The sequence below is a fragment of the Cavia porcellus genome, unplaced genomic scaffold (assembly GCF_034190915.1).
Source record: "Cavia porcellus strain 051 isolate PalLab524CR breed Dunkin Hartley unplaced genomic scaffold, mCavPor4.1 scaffold_1, whole genome shotgun sequence".
Lineage (NCBI taxonomy): Eukaryota > Metazoa > Chordata > Mammalia > Rodentia > Caviidae > Cavia > Cavia porcellus.
In genome coordinates this window covers 229,110,602-229,128,473 of record NW_026947484.1, presented here as the reverse complement: position 1 = coordinate 229,128,473, position 17,872 = coordinate 229,110,602, and the positions used below count along the sequence as shown (strand labels likewise).

Sequence of the window (17,872 nt, the reverse complement as noted above, 5' to 3'; positions counted from 1 at the left end):
AACTTAAATGCAATTTCAATTAAAATCCCAGATGCATTTTTAAAAATATAAGCCAATTCCAAAATTTACCTGAAAAGCCAAACTAATGCTGATAAAGAATGAAGTTAGGGGCCTGGGGATTTAGCTCAGCGGCATAAGCGCCTGCCTTGCAAGCAGGCAGTCGTGAGTTCGATCCCCGGTACCAATAAAAAGGAAAAAGACAAAAAAAAAAAAAAAAAAAAAAAAAAAAAAAAAAAAATTTAAAAAAGAATGAAGTTAGATAATCCCAGTACTTGGGAGGCTGAGGCAGGAGAAAGATTTGCAAGTTTAAGACCAGGCTGAGCTACAAAATTAGCCTCAGGCCAGCCTAAACTGCCTAGTGATACCTTGTCTTGAAAAGTCAAAAAAAGAAATTGGACAAATTTACATGAGTTTTAAGACCCACTAAAAGTTATAATGTAGGCTTGAGGGGGTTAGCTCGGCAGTATAAGAGCCTGCCTAACATGCACAAGATTCTGAGTTCAATCCCTGTACCAGTAAAAAAAAAAAAAAAAAAAAAAAAGAAAGAAAGAAAGAATGCAATATGGGCAAAGACATAAAACTCAACAGAGCACAGAAAGAACTGTATAAATATGACCATCTGATTTTTTAAATTATTTAATTATTATAAAATGTGTATTAAAATTTACCACTTCAACCACACCCATGTACTGTTTACCATTCACACTATTGTGTAACTAATACTATGGCTCTTCCATAGGTTTTTAATCTTGCAAAATCAAACTCCAAACCTACTAAGTACAACAGTTTCTCTTTAACTTCTCCCCTCAACCTTTGGCAACCACTATCTTACTTTCTGTCTCTGAGTTTTACTACTCTAAATACTTCATATGAGTCAAATCACTGCGGTTTTTCTTGTGTGAGAAGCTCATTTCAATTACCATAATGTCACCAAGGTTTATCTTAGTGCAGCATGTGTCACAGTTTCCTTCCTTTTATCTGATCACCCAACAATGACTACTTGGGTGGCTTCCACCTTTTGGTTATTCTAAATAGGCTGCTATAAACAGTAGAATATAAATATCTCTGCTTGTCTATTTTCAATGCTGTGAATATTTCCCCAGAAGCAAAACTGCTGTATCATATAAAAGCTGTATTTGTAATTTCTCGTGAACATCCACACTGTTTCTGTAACCGCTGTATCTGTGGTTGAGAACCTCAATTTCTCCTCATCTTCACCAACACTGTAGTAGCTGTTCTAACAGTATAAAGTTATGTTTCATTGTGACTTTGGTTTGTATTAATGTTTAGTGATGTTGAGCATTTTTTCATGTGCTTGTTGGTACTCTGTGTATCTTCCTTGGAGAAATGTATATTCAAGTCTTTAGCTTATTTTTGAATTGTTGAGTTTTAGAAGGACTCTACATTCTAGATATTAATCTCTGATTATATTTATAATTTGCAAATATTGTCATACTCTGGTGACAGTATCATTTCTGTTGCAAAATTTTTAAAGTTGTCCGTAATCTCAATTTGCCTCTTTTTTTCCCTTTCGTTGCCCATGCCTTTGATAATCATATCCCAAAAAATCATTGTCAAATACAATGTCATTGGGCTGGGGATATAGCTCAGCAGCATAAGCACCTGCCTGGCAAGCATGAAGTCATGAGTTCGATCCCCAGTACCAAAAAATAAAATGAACACAATGTCATTAACTTTTCCCCTAAGCTTTCTTCTGTGATGGTTGGTCTTTGTTCTGTTTCGTTTTTTTTTTTTTTTTTTTTAAATTATGTATGTAAAGACCCAACTTCTTTCTTTTGCATGTTAGCCATTCGGGTTTTCCAGAAGACCCGGTTTGTTGAAGACCCTCTTGATTCTTCCAATGAATGTTTTTGTCTCCTTGTCAAAAATCATTCTTTTAAAATCTTTTCATTTTTATTTTAAAGTGGGTAAAATTAATCACAATAAAACCAAATAAAATAGGACATAAGAAACCAATGTAAGAGATGTAAATTTCAAAGCTAAATGACCTGAGATCTTCACTATCTATCATATTGTCTTTTGGTTTCTTTCAAATAGTTGTCCATGTCTTGGCATACAGAGGTTTCACACAAAACAACATAGTATAAAACTGATCTGACAGAATGAGGAAGGTGTTTTAGGTCTTCAAAACTAGCCAATAGGGAGGTCACTAATGGCTGTCCTAGAGTCTCTCGCTCTCCTCAAAATAGCTGTCCATACTTTCATGTATATTGGAGTTCAAAAATCAAAACAGGTGGTGGGGTGGGGTTGCTTGCTTTCCTGGTGCTCCAGGTCCCAGCATGGCTTGGGTCCCAGTAAACGCTGGAGGCTCCCATCCTGGAGCCTGCCACACTCATAGCTGCTCACGAGTGGGGGGGTGTGTAGGGGGTGTGGGGGGTGTGGGGTGGTGGTGGGGGGTGCTTCAAGCTATTTCTTTCTAATGAATTGACCATTTCACTGCCCAAGTTTTGAAGTGGCCAACACACCATAGAAAGATATTTCTTTAGGCTCTTGCTTGAAACCAACAGCATCAGAAAGCTGCCGGCCTTGATTCAGGGCCAGAAATACTGTTTTGGGCCAGACTCTAGTACACATGGAGTTCATTTTTAACTGAAATTGGAAAATATTTGTTCTTGGTCTTGTTACTTGTTAATTAAGGAAGGCTTGTTTAACTTGCAAGAAGGTAAGAAGTTTTACAAAATTTTGTTAATTGTAAGATACTTTCCCTCATAGAAATCTGGATTTTGTATAGGAGCAAATCACTATATTTTCTCTCCAACATATTGTTAGGCTCTATCACCCACCAGCTCTCTCAAATTTCTCTCTCTCTCTCTCTTTCTTTCTTTCTTTGTTTCTGAGTAGTGTCAAATTTGTTAGGCTGAGTAAAAGAGTAGAGGAAGAGAATGCATTGAGTACTTTTCTCCCAAAATTCATTTCCATGTGGAGCCTTTTGATATGACCTTACTTGGAAATAGGTTTTTTGCATATATAATTGTTAAAATAAGCTGTGTGTGTGTGTCTGTGTGTGTGACTGACTGGCTGACACTACTCTACTGTCTCCCTTCTGTGTCACCAACATGTATGAATAACCTTCCCTAACTCGAATCAGAAACCGAGTAGCCAAATAATGAACCAGATAATTGTGATTCTGTGCAGCATGCCATATGGACCTGAAAGACTTCTGAAGAAATTGTTCAGTCAAGTGTCTGTTATGTTAGTATGCTACAATTGTAGAATACAAGTTTTTTTTTTGTCTTTATCTTTTTTTATCGATACGAGAGATTGAACTCACGACTGCCTGCTTCAAGGCAGGCGCTTATGTTGCTGAGCTAAATCCCCAGCCCCTCAAGTAGTTTTTAAAATAGTTGACTTTTTCTCATTTTCTCATGAGGTTTCTTTAATGACAGCTTATGGTATCCCAGGATTGTGTAGAAATCCATTGGAAAAACCCTGGGAGATTTTCCCAGTTTGTATTTATCTGAGAAAATTTTGAGAGAATGAGAATTTTTATGGTAGGTTAACTAATCGCATGTCTCCAAAGCATCAAAACAGAATTCATCATTTAAAAATGTATACTTTACAGATATAAAAATTGTCTCTACAGGATTTTGCGTATGTGTTCCTGTACTTCATAGTATTTCTTTTGTACTGAGTGACCAAGAGTGACCAGTAAACACCTTTTTTTTGAAGCAGGGCCTTGCTATGTAACCCAGGCTGACCTCCAGCTTATGGCAATACTCCTGCCTTAGCCTTGCCAGTAAATACATTGTTTTACTGTATTACTGAGATTATTCTGGTATATGCTAACATGAACCTCAGATCTCCATATCTGGGACTCAGCTACAGAAATTACATGAATTTTTTTTTTTATTTCATACAAATAATGGACTAGTTGCTCATCAATTTTGTGTTAGTTTAAGGCAATAGAGCTTCAGAACTCTATAATAATCTGGTGTTAGTTCTCCTTGATTATAACATGTTTAATTGATGGTTTTAGAAATTGGTATGTAGAGCCTTGATGATTTTTTTGGGGGGAGTACCAGGGATCAAACTTGCGACCTCACTCTTGCCAGGCAGGCACTTACACCACTGAGCTAAATACCCAGCTCTTCTTTTTTCTTTTTCTTTTAATAGTTTTCTTGTTTTGAGTCATTCACAGGACAAATAAGAGTGTTCTGTGGACTTGTGGTAGGAAATTAGAATGGGATATGCTGGCATCCGAATCCCTTGTCCATGGGAGTTTCCTCTCTGATACAATTCTACTTGGTCATTCTTTAAAGTCCCTTTATAAGAATTCTTCTGCCAGGCAGGTGCTTGTGCCGCTGAACTAAATCCCCCAGCCTACAGAAATTCTATATGGAAGAAATTATTTATGTTAAAATTTTTTTTGAGATTTATTCTCACTATGTAGTATAGACTGGCCTTGTACTATTTATTTTATTTAATTTATTTTATTTTTGGTCTTTTTGGGCCTCAATGTGCAGTTCAAGTTGGCCTTGAGCTTACTTTGTAGCCCAGGCTGATCTCAAGCTCTCAATAATCCTCCTGCCTCAGACTCCCAAGTGCTGGAATTACAGGTATCGGCCACTATGCCCAGTTGGAGTTGAACTCTTGGTGTTTTTCCTGCCTCAGCTTTTCAAATTGGATTATAGGCATGCACCACCATGCCTGACTTTTTCATACTTTTAAATTGTATCTGAAACATCTGTGTGTTGTTTCGTGTTTTGTGAGACCTCAAATTCTCATTCTGAGAAATTTTAGGAATGTCAGGAAACATTTACTTTCAGTGATAGTGATGACTATATCTTTTGAGTGGTCGTTGAATTAGAGGCTTTACTAATTCCCATAACAGGTTGTAAAAGTATTTCCTATAATTTTACTCCAGATATAAAGCCCTTATAAGCTTTTTGTTTACTTTTGGTTTTTTTGAGGCCGGGTTTCATTATGTAGTTCAAACTCATCTCAGACTCACTGTATTGCTCAAGCTGGTCTTAAACACCTGCCTCAACCTCCCAAATGCTAGTTTTAAAAGCGTGTGCCACTGTGCCCAACTTGAGGTTATTTTCTAATTGTCCATACTGATGTCATGCTTAGTGTTTTGCAATAAATGACAGCAAGTAGTTAATTTTTTAAAATTTGGAACAGTTGTCTCAAAATGGCTTTGAATTTCGAGGGAAATTACAAAAGCAGTATAGTGCAAATAACTTATATATATCCTTTACCCAGTTCCACCACTTTTTTTTTGTCTTTTTCATTTTTATTGATACCAGGGATCGAACTCACGACCACACACTTGCAAGGAAGGCGCTTATGCCACTGAGCTAAATCCCCAGGCCCCCCCTTTTTAAAAAATTTTTTTTGTCTCAGTTCCACCACTTTTACCTGTTTCACCGTATTTTCTTATTCCTATACATACTCTGTTTGAGAATAGACTACATATATCATGTGTATTTATCCAGTATTCTCTTGTCTTTTTTTCTTTCGTATCAGGGATCAAACTCACAACCTTGTGCTTGCTAGGCAGGCAGTTGTGCCACTGAGCTATATCCCTGACCCTGTTTCCTTTTTTTAATACAGTATTATTTCTATTTGTTTTCTCTTTAAAATCCATTTTATTTCAAAGAAAAAAAGAAAACAAGATCTCAAAACATGTCAATCAAGGGGCAACAATGGTACATAACATTGCACATTGTCATCCCCAAATCATAGAGCATAAGAAATCTGCATTCAGTTGTCTGGACAATACCAGCACAAGTCTTTTCGTTCAGTGAACTTGGAGAAATCAGTAGTATAATTATTTTAGCGTTTTACACACACACACACACACACACATACACACACACACACGCGCGCACGCGCATACTGTTTTTATCAGCTCCTCACACTAGGGAGACAATAAGATGTTTACACATGCGTATCTGATTTATTTAACTTAAGAATATGGGCTCAAGTTGCATGCGTTTACCTATCAAAGTCTCCAATTTATCCTTCTTTATGTTGACTAGTTCTCTACTACAGAAAAACACCACATCTTTTTTATCCATTCCTCAGTTGATGGGCATTAGGTTTTTAAGATCTAGCTATTACAGATCGTAGTGCTATATAAACATGGGTGCACATATATTGCTATGGCATGATGTTTTTAATTCTTTTGGGAAGATACCCAGAAGGGGAATAGCTGGGTCGAATGGAACCTCTATTCCTAGTTTTTTAAGAAATCTCCACATTGATTCCACAGTGGTTGCACCAGTCTGCACTCCCACCAGTTCATTTGTTGATAATAGCCATTGTTTCTTGGGTGAGGTAGAATCTCAGTGTTGTTTTAATTTGCATCTCTTGAATGACCAATGATGATGAACATTTTTTCACATACTTATTTGCTGTTTGTATTTCCTCTGAGAAGTGTATATTTATCTCAGGTGCCCATTTTGGGATTGGGTCTTTATGGGAGGACTGATTTCTTTTTTCTTTCTTTCTTTCTTTCTTTCTTTCTTTTTTTTTTTTTTGAGTTCTTTAATGTTCTCTATAGTAATTACTTTGGGCTATAGCTGGCATACATTTTCTCCCTTATGGTGAGTTGTCTCTTTATTCTGTTGGTAGTTTCTCTTGCTGTGTAAGAGCTTTTCAATAGGATGAGATCCTAGTTGATTCTTTGTGATAGTTCCTGTGCAATTAGGGTTTTGTTCATCAAGTGTTTGCCTACTCCAGTGTCTTCAAGAGTTTTACGAGCTTTCAGCAGGCTTCTGTTTTAATCTTAAGATCTTTGATTTATTCCAAATTTACTTCAGTGCACAGTGAAAGATATGGTTCAGCTTTAATCTTTAGCATTTGGAAAGCCAGATTTTCCAGCACCATTTATTAAAAAGGCTTTTTCCAGTGAATGTGTTTGGCCCCTTTGTCAAAAATAAGGTGGGTAGTATGTCTGGAGTTGTTTCTGCATCCTATAATCTGTTCCTCTGGCCTTTGGGTCTGTTTCTTTTTTTTTGCCAGTATCATGCCATTTTTATTATAGTAGTTATAGTATAATTTTGAGTCAGGGATTGTGATGTCCCCTGCCTTGCCTTTGTTGCCCAGGATTACCTTTGCTATTCTAGCTCTGTATTGGTTGCAAATGAATTTTAGGATTGTTTTCTCTAGCTATTGGAATTTTGATCAGAATTGCATTAAATCTGTATAACAGTTTGAAAGTACAGCCATTTTTACTATATTGGTTCTTCCTATTTAAGAGCAAGGGATGTCTCTCTATTTTCTTTTTCTTCTTCTTCTTCTTCTTCTTTTTTTTTTTTTTTTTGGTACCAGGGATTGAATTTACGACCTCTCGTTTGCCAAGCAGGCACTTATGCTGCTGAGTTAAATCCCTGGCCTCTAGTCTCTCCATTTTCTGATATCCTTTTCAATCTCCTTTTTCAGAGTACTGCAGTTTTCAATGTAGAGGTCTTCCACATCCTTGGTTAGATTGCTTCTTCGTTACTTCTTTTTGAGCTATTTTGAAAGATGCTGTTTTCCTGATTTCTTAGTAGGTTTGTTATTTGAGTACAGGAAGGCCATTGAGTTTTGAGTGTTGACTTTGTATGCAGCTACACTATTTTTAAAAATTTTTATTTTAAAGGGGGTAAATTAAATGCAACAATACAGGACAAAATAGAACATAAGAAAGCAATGTAAGAGATATAAATTTCAAAGCTACATGACCTGCGATCTTCACTATCTATCATACTGTCTCTTGTTTTCTTCCAAATAGTTGTCCATGTCTTCGCATACAGAGAATTCATACAAAACAACACAGTATAAAACTGATCCGAACAGAATGAGGAAGGCGTTTTAGGTCTTCAAAACCAGACAATAGGGGAAGTTAGCTGGTCTAGACTTTCATGTACATTGAAGTTCAACAAAACAAAACAGGCAGTGAGGGGGTTGCTTGGTTTCCCAACAGAGCCTGCCACACTCACAGCCGCTCACTGGGGTGGGGGGTGGGTTCCTTCAAGTTGTTTCTTTCTAATGAATTGACCATTTCACTGCCCAAGTTCTGAAATGGACAACACACCATAGAAAGACATCTCTTTAGGCTCCTGTTTGAAACCAACAGCGTCAGAAAGCTGCTGGTCTTAATTCAGGGCCATCAGCTACACTATTGAATTTGCTTATTACCAGTTTTTTAGTGGATTTTTTGGGGTCTTGTATGTAGAGTATCATGTCATCTACAAATGAAAATAAGTTTAACTTACTCCTGTCCTATTATTATTCCTTTTATTTCTATCTTGTCTAATTGCTCTGGCTAAAGTTTCCAGGACTGTGTTAAGAGTGGAGACAATGGACTTCTTTTTTTGTTCCTGGTTTTAGAGGGAAAGTTTTCAGTTTTTGTTCACTTAGTATGATGTTGGCTATTGGTTTGTTGTAGATTGCTTTTATCAGATTGAGATAAAGGCGATCTGTTCCAATTTTCAGGGTTTTTACCATGCCAGACTTTGTCAAGATCTTTTTATGCATCTATTGAGATAATCATATGATTCTTGTCCTTGGCTCTGTTACTATGCTATATTACATTTATAAATTTATATAGGATGAACCATGCCTGCTTCCCTGGTAAATGCTCCTTAGGTACATAATATTCTTGACGATTTATTGCATTCTGTTTGCTAACATCTTTATTGGAGATTTTTGAATCTGTGTTCATTAGGGAAATTGGCCTGTAATTTTGTTTCTTAGTTGGATCTTTCTTTGGGTTTGGTATCAGGGTAATGCTTGCTCCAGGAATGAATCTGGAAGTATTGCTTCCCATTCAGTTTCACTAAAGAGCTTGAGAAGTACTGGTGTTAGGTCTTCTCTAAGTTTCTTGTAGAACTCAGCAGTAAATCCATCAGGGCCTGGGTTTTTCTTTGTTGATAGATTTTTAATTATATCTTCAATTTCATTGATTGATACTGAGTTAATATTTTTATATCTTCTTGATTCAGCTTTGGTAATTCATATGTATCTAGAAATTTGTCCATTTCTTCCGCATTTTCCATCTTACTAGAATACAAGTTTTCAAAGTAGGTATAGATGAATACAGGTTTTCAAAGTAGGTATAGATGATCTTCTAGTTTTGCAGTGTCTGTTGTGATTTCACTCTTTCATTCCTAATGGTGGGTTTGAGTCTTTTCTTTCCTTTTTTTTTTTTATACTTTAAAAATTTTTTTTTATCGGTACTGGGGATCGAACTCACGACCGCCTGCTTGCAAGGCAGGTGCTTATGCCGCTGAACTAAATCCCCAGCCCCTCTTCCCTTTTTTTTTTTTTTTTTTTTTTTTTGCCTTTTTAAAAAAATTTTATTTAAGGAGAAAAAAAAGCAGAAAAAGGGTACAAGTTATACAGAATTTCAGAAAAAAAAAATAAACAGTAGGAAATCAGTAGTTAATGGATTACATATTGTCATCTTAGAAATATTTGTTCAAGTTACAAAATTAAAGCTTATATAGTGGACATTCAAACCGTGAGACCAAATAGTTCTGTTCAATGATCCAACAAAACTCAGTAATATCATTGTCTGTCTTATACACTTAAATACACATGCAGTTATATCTTTTAGAGCACTTTCTTTTCCTCTCTTTTGTACAATGACTATTACACATTTTGGGTTTTATTGCTCCCACAGTTCTTATTACATTTTTTGGAAGAGAGTAAAACCAAATGTGACATAACAGAACAGAGTAGGTCAAATCAAAAGGGTGGATATAATAGATAATGCAAAAACATAATACAAGGTGATCAACAATGGTTACCATAATGCCTCCCGCTATCTCTAATAGAATTGCCTATATCATCAGTTATAATAAAATTGAACAAAACAGTAAAGAACGAAACCAACAAAACCAAAACATTGGAGACATTACAGGTCTTCAAAAGTAGATAATAGTCAACCAGAATGGGCGTCATAATGAATCCCACTATCTTCACAGCTGTTGCCTATACTTTCGAACCTGGTACTATCAAGCAAAACAGAATAGAGGAACATCAGTCAAAACAAGATGGTGAGAGCAATACAGGGCTTTAAATCAAGATAATGGAAAGTCAAATTGGGTTACTATAATATATCCTGCTATTTTTTATTTTTCCCTTAATTAAAAGGATAAAAATAAAAAAGTAAATAATAAAATGGAGATTGAGATAAAAGAGGGCATAACAACAAAACAGCGCGGAAAAAAACATAACCATTTAAGCAAAATTGTGTTTTACCACAAGATAATCCCGACATAAAAGTAGTTACCATATTGTCTCTTTCCTTGAAATCTTTGAGTATAACTTCGTATACTGTAGCATAAAGTATATCAAAACAATATAAAACCATTCAAGAGAATGACAGTATTACAGGGTATTTAGAATCAGCAACAGAAAATGAATAATGCTTTCTGTATAATCTCCTTGACTATAAAGGTTTTTGTTTATACTATCACATATAATAAAATCCAATAAGATGCAACATGTTAAGACCAATGGAGACAGAAGAGCAAAAGCTTGATGAGACTTCAAAACAAGATGATACTAAATCAGCATTACCTATTAGGACTTCGTTTTCTCCAAAATAGCTGTTCCTATCATCCAGTCTTCTCTGCCTCATTTCTGTTGAGCTCTTTTTCTGTCATTAGTTGTCAGTTTGTCTTCTTCATTTTGTTTTCTGCTCCATTCATTGTGGCCTCTCTGCCACTATTTCTGGATTCTTCATATTTTTCTTTTTTAGAATATCCTGCAGTATTCTCTGTAGAGTTGAATTGGTGGTTGCATATTCCCCCAGTTCCTCTTTATCCTGGAAGCACCTTGTTTTTCCATCAATTTCCAGGGATAGTTGTGTAAGCTATATCAGTCTTGGCTGGAGGTTATTATCTTTCAAAGCTTGAATTATTTCCCCCCACGCTCTTCGTGATTTGATGGTTTGTGCCGAGAAGTCTGCTCTAATTCTGATGGGTGTTTCCTTGTAAGTGATCTGTTTCTTGTCTCTGATGGCTTTGAATATTCTGTTCTTATATTGGATTTCTGGTATTTTGATTATTATATGCCTGGGTGTAGCTCTGTTTGGGTTGTAGGTGGCTGGGGTCCTGAATGCTTCGTACATCTGAGTAACTTTACCTTTTGCTGAATTAGGAAAATTCTCCTGTATTATTTCTGCGAGTAGCTTTTGTAGTTCATTTGTTTGTGTTCCTACTTCTTTAATGTTCTTAATTCTTAAATTATAGATCCTCTTATCATCTTCTAGTGAAGTTTTTCATTTCATGCTCCCATATTACAAATCTGGCTTCCAGTTCAGATAATCTATCCTTAGTTTCTTTCAAGCTGTTATGCCAGTTTTTGATAGAGTTTTTAGTTTCCTGGTAATCTCTTTGAACCTGTTTCACGTATTCTATGCTTTCTCTATTTTCTCCCTCAAACAATTCTCCCCTCTTTTTCTGTTTTTCCATTCCACCATCTGTTTTTTCTTGGTAGCATTTCTCTAACTATTCTGCTTATTTCTAGCTTCAGGTCATTAATAACTTCATTCCTGAACTCGTCTATGAGGCTCTGGAGATAACGCTTTATGTCTATTGGTGCGGTGTCCGCTATTGCCTGTTTCTCAGGATTGGGGGCTGAGGGACCTTTCTTGTTGCTCCCTCTTCCCATATTCTTTGTTCCTTATATATGCAAGTGTATATAGGAGGCCCAGCTTCCTTCTTTGTGGGCTACAGTCTGATTGAATTGGGCCGGCTAGGTGTTCCCGCCCACTGCAGTGCACCAGGGAGTTACGGACCAGGCAGCCTATGTGGGGCCCGCCCCTCCAGATCACCTTCAGGTGCTGGGACCTGGGCTGTGCTAGCCTACTGGGTCTCAGCCAGCACGTCATATAAGCTAGGCACTGCTCACCACTTCCGCTTGTGAGGGGGATATGTGACTGAAGTCACTACAGCGCCCTGTTCCGGCAAGTCTGCCTGGTCCCAGAATGTCCTCTTTTGGAGCCTCCTAGATCATGGAAGAGTCCCAGTTTCTCTCACTCACCACAGGTTGATGTAAGGCTCCCCGCCCTTCCTGCTCTCAACTTCGTTCACCAATTCCTGTTCTCAGAGCTTTCGCGCGTCTGTCTCCCTGCCGAGCCTATTTAGATGCAGCCGCGGCAGCAGGAAACCCAAATTGTGGTTTCCAATGGCACAGGCTCCAGCTTCCATGATGAGGCTTTATCTGTTTCTGTTATAGCACCAGGATTGCATTCCCAGTTGGTTTCTCTCAGCCCAGTTCGTTCTTGGGTCAGCAGGGCATATCTCCTCTCTTGCTTAGGATTCCTTACTCCGCACCATTTCTGGATTCTAAGCTGGGTCTTTCAGAGAGCCTCCGTAGCTGATGCTATCTGTCCGCCATCTTCTCCTGGAAGTCATCTTTCCTTTTTTTTGATACGGTTTGATAAGGGTCTGTAAATTTACTCTTTGAAAGAACCAAATCTTCAATTTATTGATTCTTTGTATTTTTTTCTTTTTTTAGTCTCTAGTGTGTTAGTTTCTGCTCTGATCTTTATAATTTTCTCCCAGGTGTGAGCTTTTGGCTTAGCTTGCTCTTTTTTTAGAAGTTTGAGGTTTAACGTTAAGTTGTTTAAATGCACTTGCTCTGTTTCCTTATACGGATAGTTAACTGCTATAAATTTTCCCTCTTAAGACTGCTTTTATTGTGTCCCACATTTCAATTTGTTGTATTGTTATTATCATTCAACTGTAAAAACTAATTTAATTTCATCTGTGACCCATTGGTTGTTCAATAGGGTGCTGTTTAATTTCCATGGGTTTGTGAAGTTCTTGTGGTTTCTTTTGTCATGGATTTCCAATTCCATTGTACTGTGGTCTGATAGTATGCATGGGATAATTTGAATTCCTTTGCCTTTACGTAAAGCATGTTCTGTGAGACGATATGTGGTCTATTTTGGAGAATGTCCATGTACAGCAAAGAATGTGTATTCTGATGTGGGGTGGAACAGTGTATAGATGTTACTAAGTCCATTTGTTCAAAAGTTTCATTTAGTTGTAATATTTCATTATGGGTGGCTTTTTTTTTTTTGTCTAGTTGATCTGACTTTTTGTGTTAGTGGGGTATTGAGGTCTCCCAATACAATTGTGTTAGGGCTTATTTGATTTTTCATGTCTATTAGTAATTGTTTTGTATAGTTGGATGCAGTAATATTTGTTGTATATATATGATTTTTATCTCTTCTTGAATTGCTTCCTTTATGAGGATGAGGTAGCTTTCTTTCTCTTTATCAGTCATAGCTTAAAATTCATTTTGTCTGCAAATAGAATAGTTACCCTACCCCTGCTTTTTTCTGGATTCCTGTCATATGGAGTATTTTTTTTCCACTTTTTGCTCTTCAGTCTTTGAATTAAATTTGTTTCTTGTATGCAGCATTTTGTTGGGTCTTGCTTCTTGATCCATTCTGCCAGTGTGTGCCTTTTGATTGATGAATTGGGACTGTTAACATTGATGATTGTAACTGATACATACTGACTTATCTTTGTCATGTTATTTTCCTGTGGGGCCCCCTCTCCCCGTTTTCCCCTCTAATTGTTTGCCTTCCCTGGTGGATTCCTTCTGTTGGGTTCATGGAGCCTTATCTGTTTATAGAATGTCCTTCAGAACATTTTCATATGATGATTTGGTGATCATAAATTTCCTCAGACGTTCTTTGTAATGGAAGTATCTTCTCCATCAATTTTGAAAGATAGTTTTTTTGCAAGGTACATCAATCTGGGTTGAAAGTTGTTTTCCTTTAGAACTTGGAGTAGTTCACTTCAAGCTATTGTTTTCTTGAGAGTTTGTATTGAGAAATCTGCTGTGATTCTCTTGGGTTGTCCTTTATAGGTGGTTAGTTTCTTTTCTTCACAGCTTTTATGATTCTATTCTTGTGTTGAATTTCTGGAATCTTGAGTATGATATGCCTAGCTGTGGATATTTTTTGATCATGGCTAATTGGAGTTCTGTATGCCTCATTGTGTCACATTCTTTTTCTCTATTAGGAACGTTTTCTCCTGTGATGTCTGTGAACGTTTTTAAATGTCATTTGTGGTATCTCCTGCTTCTTCCTTGACTCCAATCAATGTTGTTACTCTTTGTCTCATCTAGCAGCTGTTGGATTGTTTTCTAATGATCCCTTGCTATTTTTGAGAAATCTTTCTTTTCCTAGTGGCTAACTGCAAGCCTGTCTTCAATATCTGAGATTCTGTCCTCATGTTGCTATAATCTGCTTCAAATACTTTCAGAGGAAGCTTTCTTTTGTTTTTTGGTTTTGTTTTTGTCTTTTTGAGACAGTGTCTTGCTATGCAGTTTAGGTTGGCCTTGGTCTCATTTTGTAGCCCAGGCTGGCCTCAAATTTGCAATGATTCTCCTATCTCAGCCTTCCAAGTGCTGGGATTACAGGAGTGGGCCACCATACCTGGCTTTCAACGAAGTTTTTATTCTCCTAGATATCTGCTTGAATCTACTTTATGGATTCCATTTCTTTCCTATGTTGATCTTCCATAATTTTGTTAAGGTTATCTTTTTTTTTTTTGTCTGCATCTGCTCTAATGTTGCTAAGCATATTGTATATTTTGGTAATCTCTGTAGTTATCTGAGAGATTATTGCTTAATTCATTTTTTCCAGAGCCACATTCAGTTGCTTTGTTGTTACCACTTCAGAGAGGCCTGATGGGTTTTGGAGTGTCCCACTTCATTCCTCATTGGGATTTGCCTTTGGCAAACTGGATGACTGAGGTGGCATTTTGCTTAAGTGTCCTACTTTATTTTCTCTTTTTTTAGTTTAATTCCTGGGGTGATGCTTGTAAGTTGCTTATGGTGGGTTCCTTTATTGGTAGTATTTAGGACCTTTAGGACTACTTCTCCAAGGTATCTACCAGGTGTAGCTTGCTTTTGGGTTTTCAGTCTGTTGGAAGATCTTACCTCTTCAGTTCATTGGAGATGACCAGTTGTTTTTTGTTTAGTCCAGTCCCTGGTTCTTTGACACTGTGCCCCAGTATTTTCTGTGGCCCTTAGTCAATCTCAGTTGTGTAGTACTAGGACCAGTAACATTTAGAACAGTTATGCCAGTTTTGGCTACAGTGGTACCAGTAGCAACAAAGATAGCCTAGAAAAACTGACAAACTGAACTAACCCTTAATTTGCCACTTTTTAACCGTATGAACTAGATTTGTGATTATATAACAAAATGTAAAACAGAAAATTATATGTAGTATATGAGTCCTTGATGTTTTCAGTTTTGCCCTTGGGGTTAACATGGATTAAAGAGAATAGAGAAGAGGAAGAGATTAAAAGTAAGGTTGTAGGACAAAAGGGGATCATGCCAACTTTGGGAAACTGGTACAGAAGACTGAATGAAAAGAGAGGTGGCAGAGATCAAAGGGAGAATGAAATGGAACCACACCACCAAAAGGTTAAGAACCATGTTCATACTCATATAAAAGCAATGAAGTAGAAAGATGAAAAACAGTTTAATTCCAGAGTTCTCTCTTGTTTCACTAGTAGACATCCTGTGGAGACAGTCCCAAATTGTGATCTGTCCCAGCAAGCCAGCAAAGCTTTTTGGCATGGTAGTGCATAATCTCAGCAGGCCTGCTGGAGATCAGACTAATCTTGCTGCTGCCTGAGCAATTTCTGTGGGTCTGAGCCCAGCTGGAAGCTGCTGGATGGGACCAGCAGGAGTTCTGAGTTCTGCCAGCTCATCTCCAAGATGGCCCCTGGCCATTCGCGTTCGCTCCACCCCCCTTCCCCCTGGACTAAGTCCTCTGCGCTCTCTGCCAGCCAGTGCAATCCTCCATGTCTGCTGTTCACCTCCACTGCTGCATTTCCCTGCAGAGGCCTCTGAGCAGCACCTTCTCCTTGAGTGAGTCCTGTCTCAGGGAAAAGGTGCTGCTGGCTCCTGCCTTCTTTGTTGAAGTTTTTCTCTTCACTGTCCCTGTGGGCTTCAGTTTGCACTTTGCTCCTGGGTCCAGTGGACCCACTTCCCTCCTTGTCTTCCTCACGATGCTATATTCCAGCATCTGGACTGCAATTCTGAGAGAGGCTGTTTTCTCTGGTGCTTACCACTATGCCATCTTGAGAAAACGGGTCTATTTCTAAGAGCAGTGATGCTGTCTTTTTTTTTTTTTTTTTTAATTTTATTCAAAGAAAGACTAAACAAACAGAAAATGGGTAGAAATAATACATACATTCAGAGAAGAAATAAACAGTAGGAAATCACTAGTTGATGTTTACATACTTACCTTTTATAAATAGTTGTTCAAGATACAAAAGTGGAACATAAAATTGGAATTCAGACAGCAATACTGCAAACAGTTCTGTTCAACTATCCAACAAAGACTTAGTAATATGGTTGTTAATTCTATACACTTAAATGTACATGCAGTTATCCATATCGTCATTTATGTTGAGATTAAATAGTGATGCTGTCTTTTATAACAGCAATGTAGTTTTCAAGTTTGATAATTTCACGTTGATACTTTATATACATGTTGTTGTTCTAATAGAAATTTACTAAAGCAATTTTTGTCCTTTATAGCAATTTTATTCCAGCCTAGAGTTTTTTTTTTTTTGTACCGGAGATTGAACTCATGACCTTGCGCCTGACAGGCAGGTGCTTATGCCACTAAGCTAAATCCCCAGTCCCACCAGCCTAGAATTTTATATTTAGTTGTAATGTAAACATTTTTAAATGGACTTAAAATCTTAAATGTTGAATTTTTGTTCTTTTAACAGCTAAACCAGGTGGACAGGTGAAATGTCAGTATATTTCTGCTGTGGATAAAGTTGTATTTGTGGATGATTATGCAGTAGGATGTAGGAAAGACCTTAATGGAATCTTGTTGTTAGACACTGCTCTGCAAACTCCGGTTTCGAAGCAGGATGATGTGGTTCAGCTTGAACTGCCAGTTACAGAGGTAAGTTGAAATCAATCTTTCTTTCTTTCTTTCTTTCTTTCTTTCTTTCTTTCTTTCTTTCTTTCTTTCTTTCTTTCTTTCTTTCTTTCTTTATTTATTTATCGGTACCGGGGATCAAACTCAACGACTGTCCCCGGCCCGAAATAATTATTTAATACTATCTCCAAACTGTTAGATGTTAAATGAAATTAGGGATATTTTGTGAATACCTGTATGGTTTGTCAGTTAGAGCTTTAAATAGAATAATCAATTGAAGCTGTTAAAGTGGTATTTTAAGTGCGAGTTGTACATTAGCACAGGTTAAACAGCTGTTATCAGAGATCCTCAAATATGTGGGATTTTTTGGGGGGTCTGTTTGAGACAGGGTCGCGCTATGCAGTTCAGGCTGGCTTTGAGCTCACTTTGTAGCTCAGGCTGGTCTTGAACTCACAACAATCCTCCTGCCTCAGCCTCCTGAGTGCTGGGATTACAGGCGTGAGCCACCACGTCTGGCTCAGTATGTGGTTTAATAAATAGTTTCATGTCTTTGCAGTAACAGTGTGGAGCTAACGATAGGGCTAACTGCTGACTTCAGCATTTAGGTGAGCTTGTGAGTTCTAAAGTTGTTCCACATCTCACAATTTCCTAGTCACAGGGAAAGATTGGTCAAAAGCTAGGGAACCATAGGCTTTCTCTTTCTCTTTTCTCTCCTGTGTCTCACTTTTACTTTTTTCTTTCTGTCTTTCATAATATCCCATATCATTTTTGTATTCACCCAGTTAGAATTTAGTTGCATGTCTGTAACCAAGGTGAGGAGGTAGGAAAAGTGGTGGTTTACTATTATTTTTTTAACTATGTAAAACCCAGAAGAATTAGTCAAGAATTATATTCGTCAACAGTTAGTAGTCCTCATTGTGTCATGTCTCTTAATAACCTCAGTTTTGAATTTCACATTAGGTATTTTTCTGTAGTGTTAA

General features: G+C 37.3%; 1 protein-coding gene and 2 non-coding genes across 15 annotated transcripts in view; 1 reads left to right on the top strand and 2 right to left on the bottom strand.

Annotated features, from left to right (window-relative positions):
- Nucleotides 1-17,872, top strand: part of Birc6 (baculoviral IAP repeat containing 6) — a 242,185-nt gene that overhangs the window by 20,455 nt on the left and 203,858 nt on the right. For all 13 annotated transcript variants that reach the window (XR_010040847.1, XM_063230115.1, XM_063230081.1 and 10 more), the window contains exon 2: nucleotides 16,735-16,916. Coding sequence is in view for 12 of the 13 variants with exons in the window: in XM_063230115.1 (XP_063086185.1) it covers nucleotides 16,735-16,916 (182 nt within the window). In the remaining variant the exon portion in view is untranslated. The remainder of the gene's footprint in view (nucleotides 1-16,734; nucleotides 16,917-17,872) is intronic.
- LOC111757784 (small nucleolar RNA SNORA2/SNORA34 family) lies at nucleotides 2,426-2,562 on the bottom strand. Its single transcript, XR_002792071.1, has one exon. It is a non-coding gene; the product is annotated as a small nucleolar RNA SNORA2/SNORA34 family (small nucleolar RNA).
- LOC111757776 (small nucleolar RNA SNORA2/SNORA34 family) lies at nucleotides 7,984-8,120 on the bottom strand. The gene has a single exon (XR_002792063.1). It is a non-coding gene; the product is annotated as a small nucleolar RNA SNORA2/SNORA34 family (small nucleolar RNA).